Source organism: Bos javanicus, chromosome 9 (genome assembly GCF_032452875.1).
Source record: "Bos javanicus breed banteng chromosome 9, ARS-OSU_banteng_1.0, whole genome shotgun sequence".
In the NCBI taxonomy this organism is placed as follows: Eukaryota; Metazoa; Chordata; class Mammalia; order Artiodactyla; family Bovidae; genus Bos; species Bos javanicus.
Window position 1 is genome coordinate 76194095 of NC_083876.1, and position 25707 is coordinate 76219801.

A 25707-nucleotide genomic window follows, 5' to 3' on the forward strand; every position below is an offset into this window, starting at 1 on the left:
GTCTTGGCAAGGCCATCGACATGCAAAAAAGTGAAATAGTGCAGTGGTCCCTAGGTGCTCCTAGGTGCTCCTCATGTTTCAATGTGGGGACACAGGATTGACTTAAAATAGAACACGTTCATGGAACAAGGTAACGTGTCAACCAAAAGCACAAAATCAACTAATTCCACAGTAAGAAAGGAAAGCATGAAATGACAAAGGTGTTCCACAGTAGGATACTGACTGACGTACTGGGATCTCAGTTGAAAACCCTTCTCACAAATAAGTTTGACAGAGTGCCAAAGTGCATTGGGGAGGACAGCTGTCTTTGAAAATGTAATGAAAACTATGGATCTTTCCACAAAAATTAAATGTATCTAAAAGTTCAGAAAGTTCACCACCCTCCCCTAAACCTATCCATAGACCACCATGGGCCAAATGCTAAGAATCTTATTAAGAAAAAAAAATATATCCCACTTAAAATATGACTTCAGCATCATAACAATCACTTGAATGAAGCCTGGATAGGAATATTGGTAGTTGCAATATTGATTTGCAACATACTGAGTAAATATTTGAAGCTAAAATTTACTACAAGGAAGAATCCAACAGCCATGTCTTAAATGTTAAGTTCTCAATACATATGTAGAATTAAACATCCCCAAGTTACCTCAGTGAATATGCAAATTGAAAGTTTCTTACTGCTTGATATAATTTTATAAAGTTCATAAGGTAATTCATAAGGAAGACTATGTAGGTACTGGTAATTTGACTTTTTTAAAAAAACTGAAAACAGCAAACATTCCATCCAAACAATCTGAGCCATTGTCTCTCTGGCTTCTGTACAATTTTATCATTTAGCATCTTTCATCTAAATAATTCACCAAAATGTAATTAATGAGTCTTGCTTCTCTACCAAATACCCGCGTCTCCCTGTACCACAGAATCCAAAAATAATTAAAGGAAATTCAGGTTGGGTAGTTTTTCTTGCTCAGCTATATCTCTGGAGAGGGTGTGGTAAGGGAAGGGAGAGGGTCTTATTTACATCAAATATAAAAGCTCTTTACTCACTGAGACCATTTGCGGCACTGTAATAACACGAATGCAAAGAACATCTGTCTGAAATCTATTCTGTGTCTGGTATCTGATTCCATGCTTATATGACGAAGGCCACAGAAGCAAACCCAGAGGCACGGAATTTAAATATAGTCCTCAGAGGTCTCTCTGGTTGGTTTCTTTTCCCTTGTTGATCCTCATCAGAGAACAAATTTACCAAGAGCCATCAGCCGAACACACCCAAGCTGGATGTGGGCCAAGAAGCAGCAGCACTGTTGAGATCTGGGCAGCGAGGTGGAAGGGGAACTAGGGCACCAGTCGGGTAAAAGCATGCGGGCACTGCTGGGCAGCAGCTGGGGGAAGTTTGGCCACGCCGGCCGGGGAACATACGAGTGGTTAACCAGCGAACCCAGCCTCCCTCTTCTGGAAACTCAGCTGCAGGTCTGTACCTACAACTTATGCCTTTTCTTCCCCCAAAATATCCTTGTTAGCTTTAAAACCAACATCACCTATATTGTTAGGAAAACTTAGTGGCAACATTTTACATTACAGGTGTGACAAAAATATGAATTCACTGACTTGACCTGGTGTAAGGAGGTAACTTGAAAGCTGGATTCTTTTGACAATGATAAATTCAAGTAAAACTTGTCACAGAATATTCTGAAAACACCTGAGATAACAAATATATAAAAGAACACCTGAAGGCAGAAGTCAGCAAATTCTTGTCTGGGTATGACAAGGTTGCATTTTTGCTCAGTAAGCAATGTCTACATTTAAAAAACAATAACAAAAAAAGAAAGAGATTCCGCAACTGTTTCTAAGAAGCCAGGGATCTTACTTCAGGAGGGGCAGCAAAGACTTAAAGAGGTTTTGCCTCCAAGAAATGCAGCAGCTGCTTTGCTTTATCTGGGAAGTGCCCAAAGGGGGTCCCAATCTGAGGGTTCGTTAAGGAAAAATATTTATAGAAACCTAAAAACTCAGAATTAATTTTATGGTCAACAGGAAAGTGAGTGATACCACTGTCCCACAAGAAAGAGGGAAAGAAACCTATTTTCTTGTTTTCTAGAAAGTTGAGGGTTGAGATTGGTATTTAAGTTCTCTAAAACCAATTTTTACAGAAATAAAGTATACACATATATGATATATCCTTCAGCAGTTACACTTTCTATTGCCTTTTTCTTTGAAGTAATCCCTGTACTGCAAAGTCCTTGAGAAATATTAAAAAGCCACCTTGAGAGTAATGAACCATTTAGAATATTTGACTAAAGACATTCTTTCTGCATTAAAAAAAAAAAAAAAAAAACAATTTGAACCAATATACTATGAATCATTTAAAAAACAAAGATACCATCATAAATTTGTTCTATAGCTCCATGGTCTCTTAATTAGGGGGGGAAAAAAAAGTTCTTTATCTCAAGAAATTGTCCTAATCTGCTGTATAAGTATCGATATCTGGACAAGATAACTCACCCAATGGAAGTACTGATTCCAGAAGGGGACAGTAGCATCTTTCTCAATTTTTTGCAACTAATACCATTAGTGGTATAAAGTAAGAGGATTACATAAAAACTTTTAAATAGAATATTAAGTATCTTCATATTCAATGCATATGGAACTTAGAGGGTATAACAGTGTTTAAAATTTGATGCCCACAACGGTTCAGAAACTTATCCACATTTATTGAAGGAGAAAGAAGAAAAATCAATTATATAAAATGGTCCGTGGTTATCAAGGTTGAAGAGTGATTAAGTATTAAGAGATAATAGCTTTAACATTGTAAATGATTTATCTAATGGGAGAAAATAAACATAGTTTAAATTGCTTTTTGAGTCCAACTTGTTTTAATAGTTGTAGTAAATTTATTTTTGAGTTCATCTATTCTTAAACTTATATAATCAAAGTCCTTGTTTTATCATAACAGATTTTAAGAGTTCTGATAAACTAGATTATATGTGAGAAAACCGAACAAATTCATAGTTCGTTCATTCATTATATTCTCAAGCCAACCTTCCAAAAAAGATGATTTTACTCTCATTTCATACTGAAGAAAAACTAGAATCAGAGCGGGTAAATGAATAGTCCATGGTCACACAGGTATCAGAAGGTCATATCGGAATTCAAGACCACAGCTGTCAAAGCCCAAAGATGACGCTCTGCTGCTCAAAAAAAACTTTAAAAATTGTAAGGATTTTAAGCTAAAATATCATAACTCATATCTTACCAAAACAAAATATCTAACAGGGTAAATATTAAATAGACCATCTAATTTCAAGTCAAAATAGCATACATAGTTGTAAATTCTTTAGGAATTAAAGATAACAACAACAAACACTAGATAAATCAGTCTCTTAAACATTAAGGCCAGCAAAACATTTGTTCTTTTCACCAAAATCAAGGCAAAAAACCCAGCTCTCATAATTCTACTAGTGTAAGCTTTATTTTAAATCAGTAGATCTTAGTATGTTGTTTTTTTAAACACAATTATAAGGTTTTACACTGTTTTCTTTCCCTCTGTAGTAGTAAATACTAACATTCACATGCATTGTGAATGCAGAAGCATTTTAATACTTATTTCTTAGCAGCTTTATGTAAAGAGATGTCTATGCAATTTGGAACAGGACTTCTTTTTTCATACCTTGCTGTTGGAGTATCATTCTGTGCCTATTATATTGTTTACTCCATCAAGAATAATCATTATTCTTATAAGCTGATACTATCAAATCAATACCTTTTAGGTTATTCAAAAATTTACCTGCAATTCTTTTTCTTGAGTTCCAAATTTCTATATTTATCCTACAAATATTGCAAAAACAAACTGAAGGAATTTCACAATCTCAATCATCATAAGCATTGGCTATCCAATCAGATTTCAAATGTTATTTATATGTCATAGGAGCATGTAACAATGTCAGATTTTACTCCAGAATCAAAGAAGTTCCAAATGACCCTTGTGCAGCATAAAACATTATTGGTCTAATTCTAAATAAAGTACATAAATAGTAAGAGTTCTCATTCAATGAATGTGTGATGGACCTACCAACTAAACCTTATTCTAATATTTTTACTTCAGTGGATATATTGTAGGGTATCCTCATGTACTTTTGACATTCTGAATTCATACTTTATAAGTACACTTTAATTCATTGGCATAAATGAATGATTAGAGTGATTTTTAGAGTGAATAAATGATGGTGAAAGTGAAAGTCACTCAGTTGTGTCCAACTCTTTGCCACCCCATGGACCATACAGTCCATGGAATTCTCCAGGCCAGAATACTGGAGTGGGTAGCCTTTCCCTTCTCCAGGGGATCTTCCCAACCCAGGAATCAAACCCCGGTCTCCAGCATTGCAGGCAGATTCTTTACCAGCTGAGCTATGAGGGAAGTCCAAATGATGGTAGAATACGAAATGAAGACAGAGGCCAACCTTAGAACTCCAGGGGTCTTCTTTCCCCATCTTCTAACTCTATTCCGTTCCCCAATGCCAGGGCACCCAGAAGAGAAGTTCCACCCGGGAGGATGTGGAGCCCTTCCTGTTCATCCTTCTTCCAGCCACCGTCCTGCTCTTCCTGGCCTTTCTACTGCTCTTCCTGTATCGCCACTGTCAGACCCCTCGGCCCCAGGGCCAGGTTTCTGTCCTGGACCTCCCAGAGCACCCGCCTGCAGGGGAGATGACCGACTTCCTGCCCGGCTTACCCTGGAGCAGCGAGCAGACCTCCCCTTACTCCCCACTGCCCCCGGAGGCTGCCCTTCTCTCCAAGGCGTGTTCACCGCCCTCCTATGAGGAGGCCACCAAGGATGCTCCTGGGGAACAGGCTCTGGACACGGGCATTCAGTGTGGAGTGGGTTCACCTGGGCTGGATAAGCAAATATAAACTGCTCCTGAAAACCATACAGAGCATGGCCCTCCACCCTTCAAACAGCCCACTTGGGCAGGGGGACAAGGGCCTCTGGACCTAAGAAGCTGTTAGTCACTGGTGGACACCGGGATGAATGGGTTGGGGGTGGGGTGGGGGTGGAGCTCGACAAATGTCAATCTTGTTAACTTATTTTTAAGTTCCTTAGGGGAAACTTTCCCCAGGTTGTTCTAACAATGACTGGGCTCTTCTATAACATATACCCCTGAGAAAAACAAAAAGTTCTAATATGAGTTGAGGGGAAAAAAGAATTACTAGGGAACATAAGAACTCTATAGAGAAAGAAAACAGAAAAATGTTGATAAGCCAAAGATAACTACTTCGACCACCAAATAAAACTTTTCTTTCTACACAAGTTGTCCAGGGCCTCATTGTTTCACTTCTGTGTGAAGAGGCTTGGAGAGTTCTAGAAGGAGAGAAAAAAACAGCTCTAGAGCTGCAGGGGTCAGTGGACCCAGTGTATTTTCAAGGCTGTTGTAAATAATGGTGAAATATATTTAAATATTAATGAGGAAAGAACTGACATTTGCAAGCATTTTAGCTAAAAAAAAAATAAAGTGCTACAAAATTCTCTCGTGAGTAGCATCGCTCTGTTTACCTTTTGACTTGCTTCCTAGATTTGGCTTGGTTATGTGGGAATGTCTCACACTAGAATATCAGGGGCTGTCTCTAACTGTGCCGTGGCAGGACAAAAGATGGCTGTTCCCACACATTATCTTGGGGGGACCCGGTAACAATGTATGTTCATCAAACAGTATTAAGAGTAGAAATCAGTTTAACATTGGAAAGGAAAGGTCAAATCTTTTTTATTCCCTTATATAGGATTCAAGGATTGTTTTATTTTTCATTTTTGCTATACAGTAGGTCTTTGTTGGTTATCCATTTTAAATGTAGCAATGTGTACAAGGAAAGGTCAAAATCTTAAAGAGAAACACAGATAAGCTCTAATGGGGTCTTATAAATCACATTGTTCAAGCTCTTGCTTTGCAGATGTCAAAACTAGAGCTGAGAGAGGTTAAATACCTCCTAAGAGGCAGAGCTGGGACCAGAAGCCTCTCTGACCTGGGTCAGAGCACCTTTCATAGTGCCAGCTGGTCTCCCAAGAAAACTGTAAATGTGGAATTTCAGTGCCCACTCCAGACTGGGGGTCAGGGCTCAAAATAAGATGGACATGGCTGAATTTGGAATGGATACAAATCTCCCTCTGTGATTTTCAAATGGGGAGGTAGAAGTGAGTCATTTACACTTGGGGGCTGTATCCAGATACCCATGGGGGTGGCAAGGTGGCACACAAGGTCCTTAAATTTGTATTCAGTGCTGTAATTTCAGGGGTAAAACTTTTTTGTTTTCATAGTATAAACTAAACAACCTTCTGATGGTTCAAAATGAACAAAAAATGATGACTCTTCAAAATTTTTGACATGAACATTTTTATACTAGATACACAACATGGTAGAGTTGTAGAAAAATAACAAAGTACACTGCATTACTTTTCAAATGTAATCTGATAGAAATACTAGCAACTTCTTTCAAGACTTAAGCAAAATATAATCTGAGTGAAAAATCAATAAAATTTATTTCAGGAAAATTGTACTAAACAATTCTCTAATGGTCTTTAAGGGAAGTAAATAAACAAATGGCAATGAGAAGCTCAGCAGACAGCCTTCTTTTTTTAATCCTAAGAATCTAGTTCTCTGTGAGACTCTGTTGATTTCCCAACTGCCATGTCTTCCTTTTCCTTTGCTAACAGACCCTGATTTGGTTCTGAAATCCTAGGACCGCCTGTGAGAGGCAGACAGATTTCCCTTCCCCCTGCCCACACCAGTGGATACACAATGAGAGTTAATCATGGTGATCTCAATTCCTTGGCCAGGGACTGATTTGGTCTTTGGGGCTGATGGGGGAAATGTACACAGGAGGAGAGGCTTGCTCTAAAAAAAGACTGCCTCACATTAAAAATAAATGCATGGAAGGAAACACTCTTCCTCTCTGCTGGATGTTACATGTCTGTATGCGGTACCTAGGGCTGTTCCTTGGAGAAGGCAATGGCACCCCACTCCAGTACTCCTGCCTGGAAAATCCCATGGACGGAGGAGCCTAGTAGGCTGTAGTCCATGGGGTGGCTATGAGTCGGATACGACTGAGCAACTTCACTTTCACTTTTCACTTTCCTGCATTGGAGAAGGAAATGGCAACCCACTGTAGTGTTCTTGCCTGGAGAATCCCAGGGACGGAGGAGCCTGGTGGGCTGCCGTCTATGGGGTCACACAGAGTCGGACATGACTGAAGCGACTTAGCAGTAGCAGCAGGGCTGTTCCTTGCAACCAAAAGCAAGACATTGGCCAGGACTAGTCTTGAGGATAGTAGAGTAGAAAGATGGACAATACCTGGGTTGATGATTGTCATGCTGCCTAATAACCCTGCAAATGTCTATATTTTCATCAGAGTATACCTTTCCCACCACTAACCATTTAAGCCACGCTTGGTATTTGTAGACAAAAGCATCCCAAATACCACAGTTTCAAAGGCCAATATGGAAATGCATTGTCATGTTTTAAAATATTCTGATAGGGTTTCCCTAGTGGCTCAGTGGTAAAGAATCAGCCTGCCAATGCAGGAGACACAGATTCAATCCCTGGTCTGGGAAGATCTCACATGCTGCAGAACAACCGAGACTGAGCGCCACAACTTCTGAGCCCATGTGCTGCAACTACTGAAGCCCAAGTAACTCAGAGGCAGTGCTCCGCCACAATGGAGCCACCACAAGAGACGCCGCCACAGTGAGAATCCCACGCATCACGACTGGAGAGCAGCCCCTGCTCGCCGCAAGTAGAGAAAAGCCAAGACCCAGCACAGCCCAAAATAAGCAAACAATAAATGTGTTTGTGTTTTGGTAGACTTACTTAAAATAAGTAGTCAATGCTAGGACTCATTGAAGACTTTACCAGTGATAAAGGAAACATTTTCTTTTGTGGAACCAAATCAAGCTGTAAGAAAATAAACTACAGCCCCCAGGCCGAATTCCACTATATTTTCATCAGAGAATACCTTTCCCACCACACACCATTTAAGCAACCTGTTATGGTACATCCTGTGAGACAGACTGATTTTTACATTTTTCAATAGTTCAAAAAAAAAAAAAAGGATATTTCATGACACATGAAAGCTATATGAATTAGAATTTTAGTGGCTAGAAATAAAATTGGAACCCAGCCATTCCCACTTGTCTATGGCTCTTCCTACATCAAGAGTCGAGTAGTTATAGCAGAGACTATTTGATCTTCAAAGCCCCAAATACTTACTGCCCAGTTCTGAAAAGGTTTGCTGACACTTGCTACACACCAGTAGACTTCAACCCTAGTGCATGGTAGAATTACTCGAGGGACTTTTAGAAATACTGATATCAGGACCCATATAGACCAATTAAACAGAAATAGCCAGAGATTCTAATACAAAGGCAAGTCATTTTCTAGGTAATGTGAGTGGATACAAAATACAGGTGAGCTTCTATCCAGGTGTAAGGTACCATGTTTAGAGAAAATAAGTGTGTAAATCTAGCTTTGAGCCATCATTTATAACCCAACATTCTCTGTAAACACTTCCCTGAAGCCATCAGCGTAACGTGCTGCTGCTAAGGCACTTCAGTCGTGTCTGACTCTGTGCGACCCCATAGATGGCAACCCACTAGGCTCCCCCGTCCCTGGGATTCTCCAGGCAAGAACACTGGAGTGGGTTGCCATTTCCTTCTCCAATGTAGGAAAGTGAAAAGTGAAAGTGAAGTCGCTCAGTCGTGTCCGACTCTTCACGACCCCATGGACTGCAGCCCACCAGGCTCCTCCATCCATGGGATTTTCCAGGCAACAGTACTGGAGTGGGGTGCCATTGCTTTCTCCGCAGTGTAATGTGCATCTGCTACCAATTCAACTCACAAAGCAGGATTTGCAAGCAGAATATTAGAAACAATCATGTAAACAGTGCATCCTTTTTTAAATGTTGACACAACTGGCATACATGGGTAGTACTAGCTGTTAGCAAGTTCCAAGCCAGAGAGTGGAATTGATAAAAAACCAGGGATGAAAGAACTAGATTTTAACAGCTAAAAAGTATTTGGAGAAGCAATAACTGTAGCCAGAAAAGATTAAGAATGGGAGGGAGGCGACTTCCCTGGCAGCCCAGTGGTTAAGATTCCATGTTTCCAATGAAGGAGGCCTGGGTTCTCTCCCTGGTCAGGGAACTAGATCCCACATACCACAACTAAAAACCCTCAAGGCTGCACTAAGACCCTGCATGGCCAAATAAGTAGGTTTTTTTTTTTTTTTTTTTTTTTAAGAGGTAGTATAATAGTAACAGTGACCAGAATGTAGACATTTTCACTAAATTCTACACTGGATCAGAAAATATCACTAAGGCATCATTTTCTACAAAAGAAAAGGAGTCCAGTTTCTGGTCTGGCATGAAAGGAGCTTGAAAGTCATTTCTCCATCATAACAACAACAAAAAGCCCAAGAAACTGAAAAATCAACAGCTCCTCTTAAATTCAGCGAACTGTGGTCATAGGGCAAACCATTGGCCCCACACTCGAGAGAGATGGATACAGAAAATCACAACTTACCTTCAGCAGAAGCCCACACATAGAAACCTCCTCAGGAAACGGGGCCAGAGCTGGGGAAAACCGAACTGCAACTGAAGGACTGCCAGAGGCTCAGAGTAGGCAAACCTGAGAACTAAACACTCCAGAGGGACCCACACTCTGTGAATTTTGCCTCTAGGAGCCCTACCAGATTCTCACAGTGGAGTTCTGAGAAAAAAAACCTTATTGTGCTTCCAGCAGAAGGAGAGGAAGAGGAACCATCCCGAAATCCACCGCCACGTTCTGTTCTTTGTAACAAAGCCTGCCCTCAGGAGAACTACTTCTCCAGGGCCTAACCTGCTCGGGTTTTATCAGAACCTAACTCACCTGGGAGGGGGCGGGGAATCTGCAGGCCCAGCTGATTCTAGTCTTACACTGCAGAGTGGGCAAACACCCAGCTAGCTTATTCTAATAAAGGGGAGAAAAGGAAAAAGCAACAGAGAAGCACTTATGAAGTTCACAGCCCAGTGGCACAGGCTCACTAAAAGACTGGGACCTAATCATAAAACTATAAAACATTTTCCCTTCTCCCACATCTAACCACCAACCACCACGTAATTAAAGGCCTATTTACTGCAGTTCTCTTTGCCTAGGACATCGAGTTTACCCTTCAAGAAAGAATTGTATACTAAAAGGCACAAAACACAATTTGAATTAACAGAGCAAGCATCAGAAACAGATCCAGAGATGGCAGGAATGTTGTTGGAATTATCAGGCCAGGAATGTAAAATAAATATGATTAATATGCAAAGAGCTCTAATGGAAAACACAGACAACAAGAACAGAAGGGCAATGTCTGCAGAGAGACTGAAATTCTATGAAGGAACCAAAAAGAAGTGCTAGAAACCAAAAACACTGTCACAGAAATGAAGAATGCTTTTGATGAGCTTATCAGTAGACTGGACACAGTTGAGGAAGGAATCTAAGGAAATATTAATAGGAAATTTCAAAAGGGAAAAGCAAAGAGAAACAAAAAACTGGAAAAAAAAAATAAAACAATATACAAGAGTCGTGAGACGACTGTAAAAGGTGATGGTGCGTGCATGCTCAGTCATCTCCGACTCTTTGCAACCCCATGGTCTGTAGCCCACCAGGCTCCTCTGTTCATGGAGTTTTCCAGGCAAGAATACTGGAGTGGGTTGCCATTTCCTACTCCATAAAAGACCCTGATGCTGGGAAAGATTGAAGGTGGGAGGAAAAGGGGACGACAGAGGATGAGATGGTTGGATGGCATCACCGACTTGATGGACATGAATTTGAGCAAACTCCAGGAGTGGGTCATGGACAGGGAAGCCTGGTGTGCTGCAGTTCATGGGGTCGCAAGGAGTCGGACATGACTGAGTGACTGAACCGAACTGAAAAGGTGTTACATAGGTATAATGGGAATACCAGGAAGCGAAAAGAAATATTAGAAGCAACAATGACAACAAATTTCCCTAAATTAATGTCAATCACAGATCCAGGAAACTCAGAGAGCATCAAACAGGAAAACAAACAAAAAATACCCCTACACCTGGGCATTTCGAATTCAAACCACAGAAAACCAAAAATAAAGGAAAAATCTTGAAAGAAGTCAGACGGGGTGAGAGGGAAAGTTTTACATATAGAAGAGGAAAGATGAGACCAACAACTTCATCTCAGAAACCATGTGGTCCCAAAGACCAAATCAGTCCCTGGTGAAGGAACTGAGATCACTGTACTCTGATATTAGAATAAGGCATCCTAAGTCCCACCATGTTCTCAGTGCAATGCAGGACTTTGCCGTACAGAGTTAAAATAAAGCTTCTCCTTCTCCAATTCCTCCCCCCATATTCAGACAATACACATAGTTGGATGTTTTGAAAGGCCAGCATTAGCATTTATCCTCTCTATCTGGATTCTGAACAAGGTGAGGCAAAAGCTACAAATTCTCACTTTAAGCATTGAATCTTCTTGGTTCTAAATTATTCATTATTTACTCCTTTATCACACTAATAAGCCCTGCCTCAGAGAGTTGTTAATAAAAAGATCCGATGTTAAAACACACATCCACCATAAGGGCAGAGTAAGTATTAGTACCTTTCTCTATTTATCTTCCCATATACGATATCAGACATTCTCACTCTCTTGTAGGGAAACTAAGATATCAGAACCTACTCAGCCATCAGCCTTACCAGGCTAAATGCCCAGAGCTCACATCATTTTTAGGGGCCCATGAAAATATTTTAATTTCTTTTAAAACCAGAATTTAAAAAGTTAATTTGGGGGGGCATCAAAAATTATATTCATCTTTATAACAACAGAGACATAAAATACAAATGTTTGTATTTTTCTACAGAGGAAGGGACCCACCAAAGCAAAAGTGCTTTGGGCCCATCACAGTTATAATGCAGCCCTGGGAGGAAGGCTGTCCCAGATCAAAGGAAGTCAACTTTAGTCAAGGAAACCAGAGAAATCTGAAATTTTTTCAGAGGAAATACCATTGCCTTCTCCCGTGAGTTACCTAGTTGTGGTATATTTGGTTTCCACTTTTACTTCACGTCATGAACCTGTTAACATCAGTGTGGATATCCCTCTATGTTTTTTAAAAACACTCACTGCAGTCTCAGAAGTTATATCAGCCTCATATTGATTAGAATTGGTGTTTTAGTTTTAAAGACATTCCCAGCTTTAGACCTTAGCTTTCTTATCCTTAACCCCACATTCAATAAATGTCTCTTCATTTTCTGTGGTCCATGAGAAAGGTGGTTCACAGGTGCTTCTAAAGACACTCAATCATGATCAGTGTCTGATAAATTCAGATTGGCATTCATTCAACATTTATCAAGCAATTATGTGTCAGGCACCAAGTGTAAACGGGGCTTCGTGGGTTGCTTTGTGTCTAAATAATGGATGACTATTAAAATTCTTACCCAAACTAAAGGAGAAACCAAGCAAAAGAAAAGATTACATTTTCCATTAGAATACCAAGTTGCTATCCATTTTATAGTTATATTTGAGATTGTAGTAACTATAAAAAGACCAAATATTTAATTACATTGTGAGTACAAGAATGGCCTCTGAGTAAACAATGACTTGAATGTAAAATAAAAAAGGCTGAGCACTGAAGAATTGATGTTTTCGAATTGTGGTGCTGGATGAAACTATTAAGAGTCACTTGGACAGGAAGGAGATCAAACCAGTCATTCCTAAAGGAAATCAACCCTGAGTATTCATTGGAAAGACTGATGCTGAAGCTGAAGCTCCAATACTTTGGCCACCTGATGTGAAGAGCCTACTCACTGGAAAAGACCCTGATGCTGGGAAAGATCAAGGGCAGGAGAGAGCAACAGAAGATGATATGGTTGGACAGCATCACTGACTCAATGGACATGAATCTGAGCAAACTCCAGGAGACAGGGAAGGACAGGGAAGCCTGGCGCGCTGCAGTCCATGGGGTCGCAAATAGCTGGACTCGACTTAGTGACTGAACAACAACGGCAACAAAGGGCAAAATTCTATACGTTTCTAAACCCCACCAACACCCACTACAGCACCATTCGTAGACGACATACAAATTACTCTTTTAGCTATTATTCCTGAAATAAACCACCTCAAACAGAACGGCATTTTAAAAAGCAGCCATTTTTTTTATGCTCACAGATTCTGTAGGTACTGCCTGTGTCTGCTCTGTGACCTCTGGGGCCTCAGCATGGAAGAAGGGAGGCTGTCTGGAGGACAAGGAGCTGGCGCTGTCGGAACCCCTGGTCACTCACGTGTGGTGCTTGTCGCCAGCTGTCAGTCAGGACCTCAGCTAGGAACCTACACGTAGCTTTCCTTGGAACTGCCTGGGCTTCCCTCCAGCAGGGTTGTTGGATTTCTAAGCGCGGGTAGCCCTAGAACTCGGTGGAAGTTTTTAATGACCAGGCCTCAGAAGTCACACAGTCTGCCCAGTTTCAAGGAATAGGAGCAGAGGCCTCATTCTCTCATGGCAGGTGCAACAAAGTCATGTTATAGGAACAGCATGTTGGATGAGAGACAATGTGGCAACTGTCTCTGGGAAATAAAGTCTGCTTCAAGGATGGAATAATCCATGACCAAAAGACATCAGCAATTGGCATTAGTACTTCTCTCATATATTTGAATTCTCCTTTGACAACATGGTGGGATTGCCCTTTCACACCCTCCCAAAGTCAGTTAAGGCCTGATGACGTGCTTTGGTCCATGAAACATGGATGGAAGTGCAGGAAGCACTTACAGTCAATCCTCATGATTCCTAGATTCCATACTTGCAAATTCACCTACTTGCTGATATATCTGTGTAACCCTAGCATCAATACATCACTTTCTGGCTCATGGGTGGACGTGTATACGCGTAGAGTGGTGGAAAAAACCAAGCCACCAAAGACACATTCCCAGATAAAGTCGAACAAGGCTAAGCTCTGTTTTCTACTTATAGGTCTCATACATTGTCCTTCTCATAGTTTATTTAGTGGCACATTTTTCACATTTTTGTGCTTTTTGTTGGTGATTTTGCTCTTTTAAATGCCTCTCAGGCATAGTGCTGAAGTGCTATAAGTGCTCCTAAGAGAAAAGAAGGATGGGATGTGCCTTTTGGAGAAGACACAGAAACTTCAAGAACGCATAAGTTACAGTGCTGTTTTTTGTGAGTTCAGTGTTAATAAATTAACAGCATATATTAGGGACTTCCCTGGCAGTCCTGTGGTTAAGACTCCATACTCCCAATGCAGGGGCACGGGCTCAATGCCTGGTTGGGAAACTAAGATCCCACGTGCTGCACAGTGTGGCAAAATAGATTAATAAAAGCAGAGTTTGTCAGAATGGATTTTAAAAAGTATATACTAAATGAGTTGTCTTTATAAAATAACACACATAAAATAAGGCTACATATTGATGAAAATATAACCAGAGGTTCACAGGAACCTAAGTCTGTATTTCCTCTAGTACCAATGGTTCAGTATTCACTAGCTCAATGTCCATGGTGAGTGTATAGAACATACATAGCTGCCATAAATAATGAGAGATGAGTCCAAATTCATTATTTAGCCTTCACTAAATAATTCAAACATATCTTACCAATAATAAAAGATTTGCTATAAACCCAAGAAAGTGTCATATATCCTCAGACCACTGCATACCTGTTTGAGCAGGAAAGGGGAAGGAAACAAAAAGACATCAATTGCTTTAAAAGCGCTAGGCCCACAGAACATGATATTATCCAGCAACAGAAAGGAATGGAGCACTGATAGATGCTACAACATGAATAACTCTTGGAAGCATAACTCTAAGAAGCCAGTCACCAAAGATCACATGTTATATATAATTCCATTTATATGAAATGTCCAGAATTGGCAAATCCATACAGACAGAAAGTAAAGAGTCAGACAGACATGACTGAGCGACTAACAATGTGCTCTATACACTACTGAGACAGTAGGTTACTGATTGCCAGGGACCGGGAGGCTGGGTGTGCTGTGTGCTCAGCTGCTTCAGTCATGTCCTACTCTTAGCAACCTCATGGACTGTAGCTCACCAAGCTCCTCTGTCCATGGGATTCTCCAGGCAAGAATACTGGAGTGGGTTATCATGCCCTCCTCTAGGGGATCTTCCCAATTCAGGAATCAAACCCAAGTCTCTTATGTCTCCTGTGTTGACAGGTGGATTCTTTAACGATCTGAGCCACCAGAGGAGATTAGGAGTAACTGCTAAATTGTATTGGGCTTTTTTCTGGAGTGATGGAATGCTCTAGAATTAGTGCTGATGCTTGTATAATACAATGAATATACTGAAAAACAATGAACTGTATTTGTTAAAATGGTGACTTTTGCACCCATGGCTGATTCATGTCAATGTATGGCAAAAACCACTACAATATTGTAAAGTAATTAGCCTCCAATTAAAATAAATAAATTAAAAAGATAAATAAATAAAATGGTGACTTTTATGTTATGTGAACTATATATCAAAACAAAAAAATCTTTAAGGCAGACCCACTAGAATGGCTATAATAAAAACGTCAGATAAAAACAAGTGTTGGGTAAGGATATGTAGAAACAGAAAGCTCACACCCCACACCAGTGTGGAAGTGTGGAGTTCTAACCAATGGACCGCCAGGGAATTCTGTGGTACAGTCGCTTTAAAACACCGTCTGCCAGTTCCTCAAAAAAGTAAATATAGAGTTACCATTTGACCCAGCAATTCCATTCCTAGCTTTTACCCAAGAGAAATGAAAACATGCCCAACAGAAACATATATACACATGTGCACAGCAGTACTACTACTCAAGCCAAAAGTTTGAAGCAATTCAAATGATCAACTGATGAAAGAATAAACAAAACGCTATCGAACTGAATATTTTTCAGCCATTAAAAGGACTGAAGTACTGATACATGCTACAATGTGGATGAACCATGAAAATATTTTGTTAAGTGCAAGCAGCTAGTCAGAAAGGTCCACATTCTATATGCTATGTTTGTGTCCTCCTAAACATTTGTATGTTGAAACCCTGATGCCCAATATGATGGGTTAAGAGGTGGGGGCTTTGGGCAGTGATGAGGTCATGAAGAAAGACCCCCCACATGAGTGGGACTAGTGCCCTTATAAAAGAGACCAGAAAAAACTCCTTCTGCCATGTGAGGGTACAATAAGCAGTCTGCCAGAGGAAGAGAACTGTCATCTGACCTTGCTGGACTTGGACTTCCGGCCTCCAGAACTGTGAGAAACACATTTCTGCAGTTTAGAAGTTACCCAGTCTGTGATATTTTGTTAGAGCAGCCAGATGTATTAAGACATTGTATGATCCCATTTATAGGAAAGTCCAGAACAGAAACAAAGAGCAGATGAGTGGTTGCCTAGGACTGGGTGGTGGAGATTTAAGAATGACTAATGGGGTTTCAGTGGGGTTTCTTTCGGGGGTGGAAGATGAAGACCATGTTCTAAAATTCACTGTGGTGACGGTTGCACAACTGTGAATACACACTAAATACCATTGACTGGTATGTCTTAGGTGGGTGAACTGTATGGTAAGTGAATTTTTTCTCAATAATTCTCTTAGAAAAAAAAAAGACTAAATCTAACCAAAAACTTCTAAAATCACTAGGGCCTGGCCACTGTCCCCTCTTTCTCTTTCCCATCACACTTTCCCAGCCTGTTACATCTGATGGGGTGACTTAAGGGTTTGGGGGCTCTTTGGTGGGGAGAGGAAAAGAAACCAGGACAGTTCAAGATTTTCTCAGGGTGTGACTGTGGCCTCACCCACTTCCTTCCCCTGGGCCCCTGACTGCTGTTTGGACCCTAAGCTCCCGTCTAAGGTGTGAGTGGGGCGGCCTGCTTGCCTTTGTCCCGGGATCCAACCCGGGCACGGAGCATTCGGCCCACGAGGGTGCGGACAGGGGCGGCCAAGGTTAGAGTCGGGAGAAGCATCGCCTCACCCCGCCCCCCGCCTTCCACTGAGGCACTCAGGAGGGCGAGCCGTGCTCACCTCCCTCCGCAGGCGTAGACTCGTCAGCAGAACCGGCTCGCCGCGCGGGTGGGGCCGCGGGAGAGGTTCCCGGGCCGGTTACACCAGAAACCCCACGGGCCGGCTGCTCTGCCCTCCTCCGCCCCCGGCTCCCATGGTGGACGCCTCTGCGTGCCTGTTAACTAAAATACAAGGGCGAGGGCGGAGGAGACTCCCAAGGAAAGCCCGGCCAAGCCCACGGGACCCGCAGGAGAAGCGGCCGGCCGGAGCTGCCCCGGTCGGGATCGGGGTCGCTGCGTCCCCTCCCGGTCGGGGCCCCGCAGTGTTCCGCGGACTCGGGGCTCCCGCGCTGCGCGGAGGTGACCAGACGTCTGCGGGGCGGGGACTCGGGGACACGCGGACACGCAGGCGGGGCGGTCCCGAGCGGCCCGGCGCGGCCCCCTTCTTGGCGCAGCTCGCCGGGCTCTTTCCCGGGAGCGTCGGCGCCGCCCATGGCCGAGGTGCTGGAGCCCGATCCCCGGGCAGCCGAGGGCTCGGAGGCCCCCGTGGTGGAGACGCCGGGCTGGGAGGTCCCGGAGGATGCTGGCCCCCAGGTAGGCGCCGCCCGCAGGCTGGGAGGGTGCGGGCCGTGGGGATGGCGAGCGCGGGGGTGTCCCCGAGCTGATCTGCAATGAGGCCGGAGGGTCTCATAGGTTTAACTAAAAAATACATTTTAAAAATTGGTCTGAGTCCTAACCCCATTCCTGCACAAACAGGAAAAGGGGGTCGGGAGCCGTCGTAACTCTAGATGCCACATCTCAATTTTCTTTCTTTGTGGCTAAAAAAAAAATATTGATCATGTCCCCAAACTCTAGATGGGACCCTCCGGGCAAAGGGGCGGAACAGTTGCTTGCTTTTAACCTGAACTGAGAGGCCGCCAGCGTCTCTAATCTAAATATGGGAGCAGCGGGGGAGGGGCCCTGTCGGCGCTGAGAAGTCAGAACCTCGGGCTGGACCCAAGGGCAGCGCCCCTCCCCGGGACAGGCCGTCCTAGTGGACCAGAGATCAAGGTATCTGTACTGCTGCATCTCACGTTCTGCCTTAGAATTGTCTCCTCCAAGTTTTCCCTTTCCATCTTAGCCCGGAAGTTATGAGATCCGACACTACGGGCCTGCCAAATGGGTCAGCACTGCGGTTGAGTCTATGGACTGGGATTCAGCCATGCAGACTGGCTTTACAAGGCTGAAGAGCTACCTTCAAGGCAAAAACGAGAAAGGTGAAGGCGGTTTACCTTTAATGACCGTATTGTGGCCTGGCTTATTGGGTTTTCACTTATTAAAGAAATATATTTTTAGAATAGCAAACTAACCAGATGATCAAAGACTGTCCGAAGAGGAGGGAGGCCTATGCTCAGGATCCTTCCTGTCTTGAGGAGGGTACTCTTGGGCTTCTGTTCTCCTTTCTGTGACTCTTCTGAATAAACTGGGCCTCTGTGTACCTAGCCTTAAGGCCTTTTCATGGCTAATGTTTTGAGATAATTTGGTGACTGGTAAAACAAGAGATATTAGGAGGCAGGAAGAGTCAACACACACAAGGTCCAGAGTCTCAAGATCTGCCTTCTGGTTTGGCACTGATGCTGTTTAGATTTTAGCAGGTCTTAGCCAACGAGACCTCAGTCTGAATTGTATAAGTAAAGAATGACCTAGACCATGTGATTTCTAATTTTCCCTTCTATCTCTAAAACTATGGACTAATGAAAAATATTGATAGTACATAAATAGTTATAATGTTAATAGTACAGAAAGTGTTTAATGTGCACAATCGCTAATTGTAATTTTGCCCTTATTTTTATTTAGATGAAAATTACCTTAAAGGTAAATATTTATGTCAAGAAACTCAGGTCAAAAAATAATTACATTTTAAAATGTAGTCATAAATACACTAAATCTGCTTTTCCTTTGCATCTAAATATATATTTTCGTGGCACAGAGATGAAAATAAAGATGACAGCTCCAGTGACGAGCTACATGGAGCCCGGCTCAGGTCCTTTTAGCGAGTCTACCATTACCATTTCCCTGTATATCCCCTCTGAACAGCAATCTGATCCGCCCAGGCCTGCAGAGTCTGATGTCTTCATTGAAGACAGAGCCGAGATGACGGTGTTTGTACGGTAAGTGGTAGATGTCATTCACAGCACTGCTGACTGCTGGTTTTACTTGTGGGCACTCATAGTTCAGCGCCTGTGCAGTTTAGCTCCTGTGCTTTTCACCCTTCCATGAAAACAGGCCTAATGCATTTCGTGGTGTTTTTCTAGTGACTTGTTTCATATGTTACTAAGGGTCTGTGACATGAAAAAATGAATTCATTTGAAGAGACGTCTCATGCATCCCTCCCACATATAAGAAGCAACACAAATTACACTCCCACCCCACCCCTCAAATGCATTAGACTGCCTTTACCTGCCATCGAGTTACATCTGGAGAAAAACACTTTAAAACAGTGCATGGTACCCCTCCTCCCAAATCTAGGTTCTGATAACCTCAAACTCTTCCTTGTTCCTCCAGCCTAAAGGATGGTAGCTGCTTCCTACAGTTACTGCATTTCTCAGACCTTCAATACCTTTCCACTCATTCCTTGTATTAAATTCTCTGTTGGTATTTTTAAAGAGCTCCACGAAGTACGTAATAGTCTTGTATTAGAGTCCCTTTGGTATTCCCTTTCTCACCCTCTTATATCCCCTGGTGACTCAGACAGTAAAGAATCTGCCGGCAATTCGGGAGACCCGGGTTCCATCCCTGGGTTGGGAAGATCTCCTGGAGGAGGGCATTGCTACCCACTCTAGTATTCTTGCCTGGAGAATTCCATGGACAGAGGAGCCTGTGGGCTACCGTCCATGGGGTCAAAAAGTAGAAAAGGGCTGGGCGACTAACACTTTTACTTTTACCCTCCCTTGTTAAAAGACTCTGTCTCTCTGTCTCTATTTCCTCAAGTCCCATGTACCCGTCAGACCAGCACAGCCTGGTACAGCCTCACCTGCTCCTTGGGCTCCCGTCACCCTCTGCAGCGCACTTGAACTTGTCACTCGAGGGCAGTGCTTTCCCATGTGCCTCCTGCAGCATCCTTGTGCTGACCTGTCCGGCCCCATGATCCTTGTCCATCCTGTACCTCGGAATGTCACCCTCTTGTCTTTCCTCTCCTCCTGGTTCTCTCCCTCCAGCGGCACCTCATCCACTCCCCACCCAGGGGTCACTGTTGATGGCCCTTACTAACCCTCATGTTATAGCAGACGTGATCTGGGCGGTCTGGTCACACTGCTTCAACTATCTGTGGCCTGTGACTCAAATTCAGTGTCTCCAGCCCTGATTTTCCTACTAGCTGGGCATCTCCGTGTGGGGGTGGAAGATCAAGCTCAACAGCTCTGAAACCCAGCTTTCCCCCAAGCCTTCTCTGACCTTACAGTGCCTGTGTCAGTAAAGCGTCTCAATGGTCTGACAGCCTCCCCAACAAGGACCATTGTGGCCATCAGCATGCTCCACCCTGATAATCAGTCCCCAAATCCAGCCCATTTGCCTCAGAAATGGTCGTGATTCCGTTCCCTTCACCCCTCAGTCACTTCCTCGGGCCCTCACCTCACAGGGACCTCAGCTGAGACCCCTGTGCTACCCCCGTGCCCAGCGCATGCCTGACGCTCACCAGATACTCCGACGTTTTTCAATCTCAGGTTTCCCTTCAAGAGCCTCCCAACTATTCTCTGCCCACCAGTCTCCTCCTCTCTCCTGCCCTCCACTCTGGAACTCCGATCTATCTTACAACAGCAACAAAACCCTAACCTGTTACAGCGTTTAAAAATCTGTTGGTTTCCTCTTGCTTCAGCGTGACATTCAGACAGTTCACAGTGTACGCTTCGCCTTCATAATGTGGCCCAACCTGTCTCCCTGACATCTGTGCTCCCCTCTCCTCCTGCCCTTCACTGAGCAGGCCAAGTTCCTCCACATCTCTTTACCTTTGATTTTGGACAAGTTGCTGAGATTTTCCTTGCCAAAATCTCCTCATCTATGAAACTTGTATAGTCAGAGTACCTACCTACCTCACAGAGTTGCCATGGAAGATCAGATGAGTTAATTCACATAAAATACTCAGAACACTGAGCAGCATCTTACTACCAACTCTAGCTCCCTCCCTCTTCTCTGCTTTCATCCTTTAGGACCTAGATCAATGGGCACTTTGTCCATGAGACCTTCCTCAGTGTCTGCAGTCAGCCGGCCACTCTGTCCTATGATTGTAAAATCTAATGATCTATTTATAGATTGTAACGTCATCAAGAATACAGCAACATGTTTCTCTGCCCGAATCCGACCGCTCCTGATGAGGCAGGTGTTTGGGGGAGGCTCAGTATTTGTCTGTGTCCTGAATAAAGCCATGGATAAATCACTGTAGAACAACATGTACTCAGAGGACAAAAGATGATCTCTAAGTAGGAGGTTCAAGAGTTGATTTCAAGAAAGAAGTGAGATCTGAAACAGATTCCCTTTAGGCAGAACATATTATACTAAGAATTGACTATTCCTTAAGGAGATAAATAATAAATTTGGCAGTCAGAATGTTTCCTAACACATGATTCAGAAGTATTATTATCAGTCAACATGATGAAGATTAAGGAGAGTTTTGTCAATTGTCTTCAACATTTTATTTTATATACATGTGCATAGATTCCTATACTTATTCAATTAGGAATTAAAAGGTACTGCATGCCAGGAATGACTAGGTGCCTGGTAGACATTGTTGAATAAGACAGGCCTGGTTTGTACTCTTGAGACTTACATCTTATCTGATGAATGGTAGGAATGCTTTTCCATTGGCATATTGATAATAAACTTTGTGCTAAAGAAGAATTAGAAATCCTATTAGAAATGTTTTTGTTTGTTTTCCTATTCTCAAACTTCAGACTCATCGTGTTTACATGTCAGCAACTCAGCTAAGTCAGTGTGCTGTCATGATTTCATCTCAGGGTGTTTTCATTTGTATACTTTAAAATCTATACTTAAACTTTTATTTTCCCACTTTTTATTAGAATCTTTTGACTGTCTTTTCATCCCCATCCTCTTAGCGGCCTCCTCCCTGGTCCCTTCTCTGCAATCTAGTTTCTATCTCTCTGCCTATATTCTTACCCAGATCTGATCAAGTTACTTTGCTGCTCAGTATCCTTTGAAATAATATAAAAAGGCTTTAGGATGATACACAAAGTTCTTACTTCCATGTCTGACTCACCTTCCTGACTTCAATTTATGCCTATGAAAATGCTTTGTGTTTTTTGGACTTTTGTTCTCTTATCCTTCCCCTTTCTCTGCCCAGGAAAACCATCCTCCATTCTAGACCCAACTCAGAGATACACCTTTACCCTTGATCTGATCATATCCTCAGTGTTCCCAAGCACTTTGATTCTGTCTCTGATAAAACTCTACTCAGACTGTATGGAGAGAGTCGCCAAAATGTCCATCTCTTCCATTAGACTGAAAGTTCATAGGATCAAAACTATATTATGTTCATCTGTCATACAGCACCTACCCTTTTCCAAGAAAAAGAGGTAGTGTTTGACAGAAAATAGAGAGAAGGCAGTGGCACCCCACTCCAGTACTCTTGCCTGGAAAATCCCATGGATGGAGGAGCCTGGTGGGCTGCAGTCCATGGGGTCACTAGGAGTCGGACACGACTGAGCGACTTCACTTTCACTTTTCACTTTCCTACATTGGAGAAGGAAATGGCAACCCACTCCAGTGTTCTTGCCTGGAGAATCCCAGGGACGGGGAGCCTGGTGGGCTGCCGTCTATGGGGTTGCACAGAGTCGGACACGACTGAAGTGACTTAGCAGCAGCAGCAGCAGCAAGTCTGAAAGGGAGCCACTGAGGGGGTTTCACTGTGGTCTGACCTGGAGCATCAGCATTATCAGGAGTTTATGAGAAATGCAGGCACTCAAGCCCCACCCCAGACACCCTGAACCAGCATTTTCCCAGCTGACTTGCATGCACATTAGAGTTTGAGAAGCACAGCATTAGAGCACAAGATGGTGTAAAGTCCAAATTTGCCCAACAGATGAGACCCTGTGCCTCCTCCTGGGTCCCCTCAGGGTGTGTGAGGTCACACTGAGCCTGGGAACCAGAGAAAGGGAACAGGTCAGTTCAGGTGCCTAGAGGGAGGAACTCTGAAACTGCACTTCATCCAGATTTCCTTGTATCAGCCTCTGCTTTTTTTCCTAAACTAACATTCACATCGGTATTAAAATCATTTATGGTTATTTACTTTCTCCTTTGTAGGTCTTTCGATGGATTCTCTAGTGCCCAAAAGAATCAAGAACAACTCTTGACATTAGCAAGCATTTTGAGGGAAGAAGGAAAAGTTTTCGACGAAAAGGTTTACTACACCGCAGGCTACAATAGCCCTTTCAAATTGCTTGATAAAAATAATGAAGTATGGTTGATCCAGAAAAATGAACCCTCCAAAGAAAGGGAATGAGAAAAGGAGAGAAAGGTCTACTGTCTGGGGCAAAACTTTTGTTTAACATAGACCTCATCATTACCTATAAGCAAAATGTATCTAGTATCTCTACCTGAGAGTAATACTATGAACTGAGCTTATTTCCACTGTGCCTTTTTAATGCTTGATGCCTTAGACACACAGATAATAGGGGACAGGATTCTATAAACATGTAAATCTGGCTTTATGAGGCTCCAGGGAAATGGAATGTTCTCTCTTCATTGCTGTATCACAATCATGTTGCCTTATTTCTACTTGGATTTGCGTCATTACCCACTCCAGATATTATCAATAAAAATGGTAACGTTTATCCTGTGTGGAACTACAAGGCTGTCAAGCCTGGAGAAGTGAAGTTCAGTTGGAAACAAAAATCAAATCATCTTCTGCAGCTGCCACTGTTACTTTCTCTGTTGAGCCTGCTCTTCTATCTGCCCACTGCCCCCACCACACAAGAAAAACTCACAGGACTCAGAAGTCTTGCTAATATTTTATGATAAAAATATATTTGTGAAGTTAGGAACTTCTGACTTAATTTTGATACTCAAGAAAGACATGCTTTATCCAAACAAATATATACAAACATAGAATTTTAAAATTCACTTGAGTTTTTAATGTATTTTATGTGGTATTTCTGGAGATCACATAAAAATGATTCAGTATTCAAAGAGTGGGTTGTTGCAAAATGAGGAAGTTTTAAAATTGGACCTATTGTATTGGAATGTGCTTGTTCCGGAGAAGACATCACATTCAAACACCTGGTAGCCTGTCATGGGAAGCTTTATTGTGGGCTCCTAGGGGATGATGGTTGTAGGTGTGAAGGAGAAAAGCAGGTTGGAGCTCGGTTCAGTTCAGTTGCTCAGTCGTGTCCAGCTCTTTGCGACCCCATGAATCGCAGCACGCCAGGCCTCCCTGTCCATCACCAACTCCTGGAGTTCACTCAGACTCACGTCCATCGAGTCAGTGATGCCATCCAGCCATCTCATCCTCTGTCATCCCCTTCTCCTCCTGCCCCCCATCCCTCCCAGCATCAGAGTCTTTTCCAATGAGTCAACTCTTCACATGAGGTGGCCAAAGTACTGGAGAACATCCATTGAATGACATTACTTCCTGTTCCCATCTTTGTGTGTGTTCAAGCAGGGATCATGTGATCACTTGTATGAAAGATTTGGGTATCCAGTGGATGAAAGATTGGGGCTAGATGATGCTCAAGGTCTTTCAGCCCCAACACTATACAGTACCTCTTAGAATTAACCTCCCTAACCCACTCTGGTACTCTTGCCTGGCAAATCCCATAGACAGAGGAGCCTGGTAGGCTGCAGTCCATGGGGTCGAGAAGAGTCGGACACGGCTGAGCGACTTCACTTTCATGCATTGGAGAAGGAAATGGCAACCCACTCCAGTGTTCTTGCCTGGAGAATCCCAGGGACGGGGGAGCCTGGTGGGCTGCCGTCTACGGGGTCGCACAGAGTCGGACACGACTGAAGCGACTTAGCAGCAGCAGCAGCAGCAGCAGCAACCTGGATACACTAGACCAACATACCTACAGTGAATAGCTTCCATAGCTATTTACAGATCACCTTCTAGGTACAGTCTTCTAAGCATTTCACTTGAATTCCCAGTCAACCCTCAGAGCAACCCTGGGTGTCACCTTGTGTCATCTCCATCTCACAGATGAGGACATGAAGGCACAGAGGTGTTAGGTAACTTGCCCCAGACGGCGTCATAAGGGCAGAGGCTGATTCCAGCCCAGGCAGTGGGACTCCTGGGTCCAGGCTGTTAACCACTGCGCCTACTGGCAGTCCATGTTTAAGAGTGCAGTTTTCTCAGGCCATCAGCAAGCTCAGACTGTGTGGAGGGGTTCTTCCTGCATGTGATGACATGTATAGTCAACATGCTCATGACCTCAGAGAGGCCTTTTAGATTATAATTTTTGATAGAAAATAAGCTAGGTTTCCAGTTTAAAAATTACTATATGGATATACTTTTTTTTAATCTTAGGCAATTATTTTCCAAAGGTATTTTGTTGCTTAATTGGTTTTGATTCTTTGCATTTTTGTGTTTGCTGAGAAGAAGTTAAATTTCTTTCTTAGCTCATTTACCAGAATTAACTGTGGGTCTAACCCTTCTAGCCTTCCTACTGATGAAATGTCCACATACCTCTACTGGTATGAGGTAAATA

General features: G+C 42.9%; 2 protein-coding genes across 2 annotated transcripts; both read left to right on the forward strand.

Annotated features, from left to right (window-relative positions):
• Nucleotides 1-1006: 1006 nt before the first annotated feature.
• SMIM28 (small integral membrane protein 28) lies at nt 1007-17200 on the forward strand. The gene is made up of 4 exons (XM_061428703.1): nt 1007-1476; nt 4522-4868; nt 16870-16961; nt 17052-17200. The coding sequence occupies exons 1-4, from the start codon at nt 1366-1368 to the stop codon at nt 17198-17200; spliced, it is 699 nt and encodes a 232-aa protein (XP_061284687.1). The 5' UTR covers nt 1007-1365.
• Nucleotides 17201-17429: 229 nt separating this feature from the next.
• On the forward strand, nt 17430-23838 carry HEBP2 (heme binding protein 2). The gene is made up of 4 exons (XM_061428117.1): nt 17430-17611; nt 18138-18273; nt 18987-19167; nt 23309-23838. The coding sequence occupies exons 1-4, from the start codon at nt 17510-17512 to the stop codon at nt 23505-23507; spliced, it is 618 nt and encodes a 205-aa protein (XP_061284101.1). The 5' UTR covers nt 17430-17509; the 3' UTR covers nt 23508-23838.
• Nucleotides 23839-25707: the final 1869 nt, after the last annotated feature.

What these genes read in the sequence shown, in the direction of transcription:
- SMIM28 (XM_061428703.1), top strand. Translation starts at nt 1,366, where the DNA reads ATGCGGGCACTGCTGGGCAGCAGCTGGGGGAAGTTTGGCCACGCCGGC. An exon ending in TTCTGGAAACTCAGCTGCAG is followed by an intron (nt 1,477 to 4,521) that starts GTCTGTACCTAC and finishes CCCCAATGCCAG; the next exon opens with GGCACCCAGAAGAGAAGTTC. An exon ending in TGCGGACAGGGGCGGCCAAG is followed by an intron (nt 16,962 to 17,051) that starts GTTAGAGTCGGG and finishes CTCCCTCCGCAG; the next exon opens with GCGTAGACTCGTCAGCAGAA.
- HEBP2 (XM_061428117.1), top strand. Translation starts at nt 17,510, where the DNA reads ATGGCCGAGGTGCTGGAGCCCGATCCCCGGGCAGCCGAGGGCTCGGAG. An exon ending in TCAAGGCAAAAACGAGAAAG is followed by an intron (nt 18,274 to 18,986) that starts GTGAAGGCGGTT and finishes TTCGTGGCACAG; the next exon opens with AGATGAAAATAAAGATGACA. An exon ending in GAGATGACGGTGTTTGTACG is followed by an intron (nt 19,168 to 23,308) that starts GTAAGTGGTAGA and finishes TCTCCTTTGTAG; the next exon opens with GTCTTTCGATGGATTCTCTA.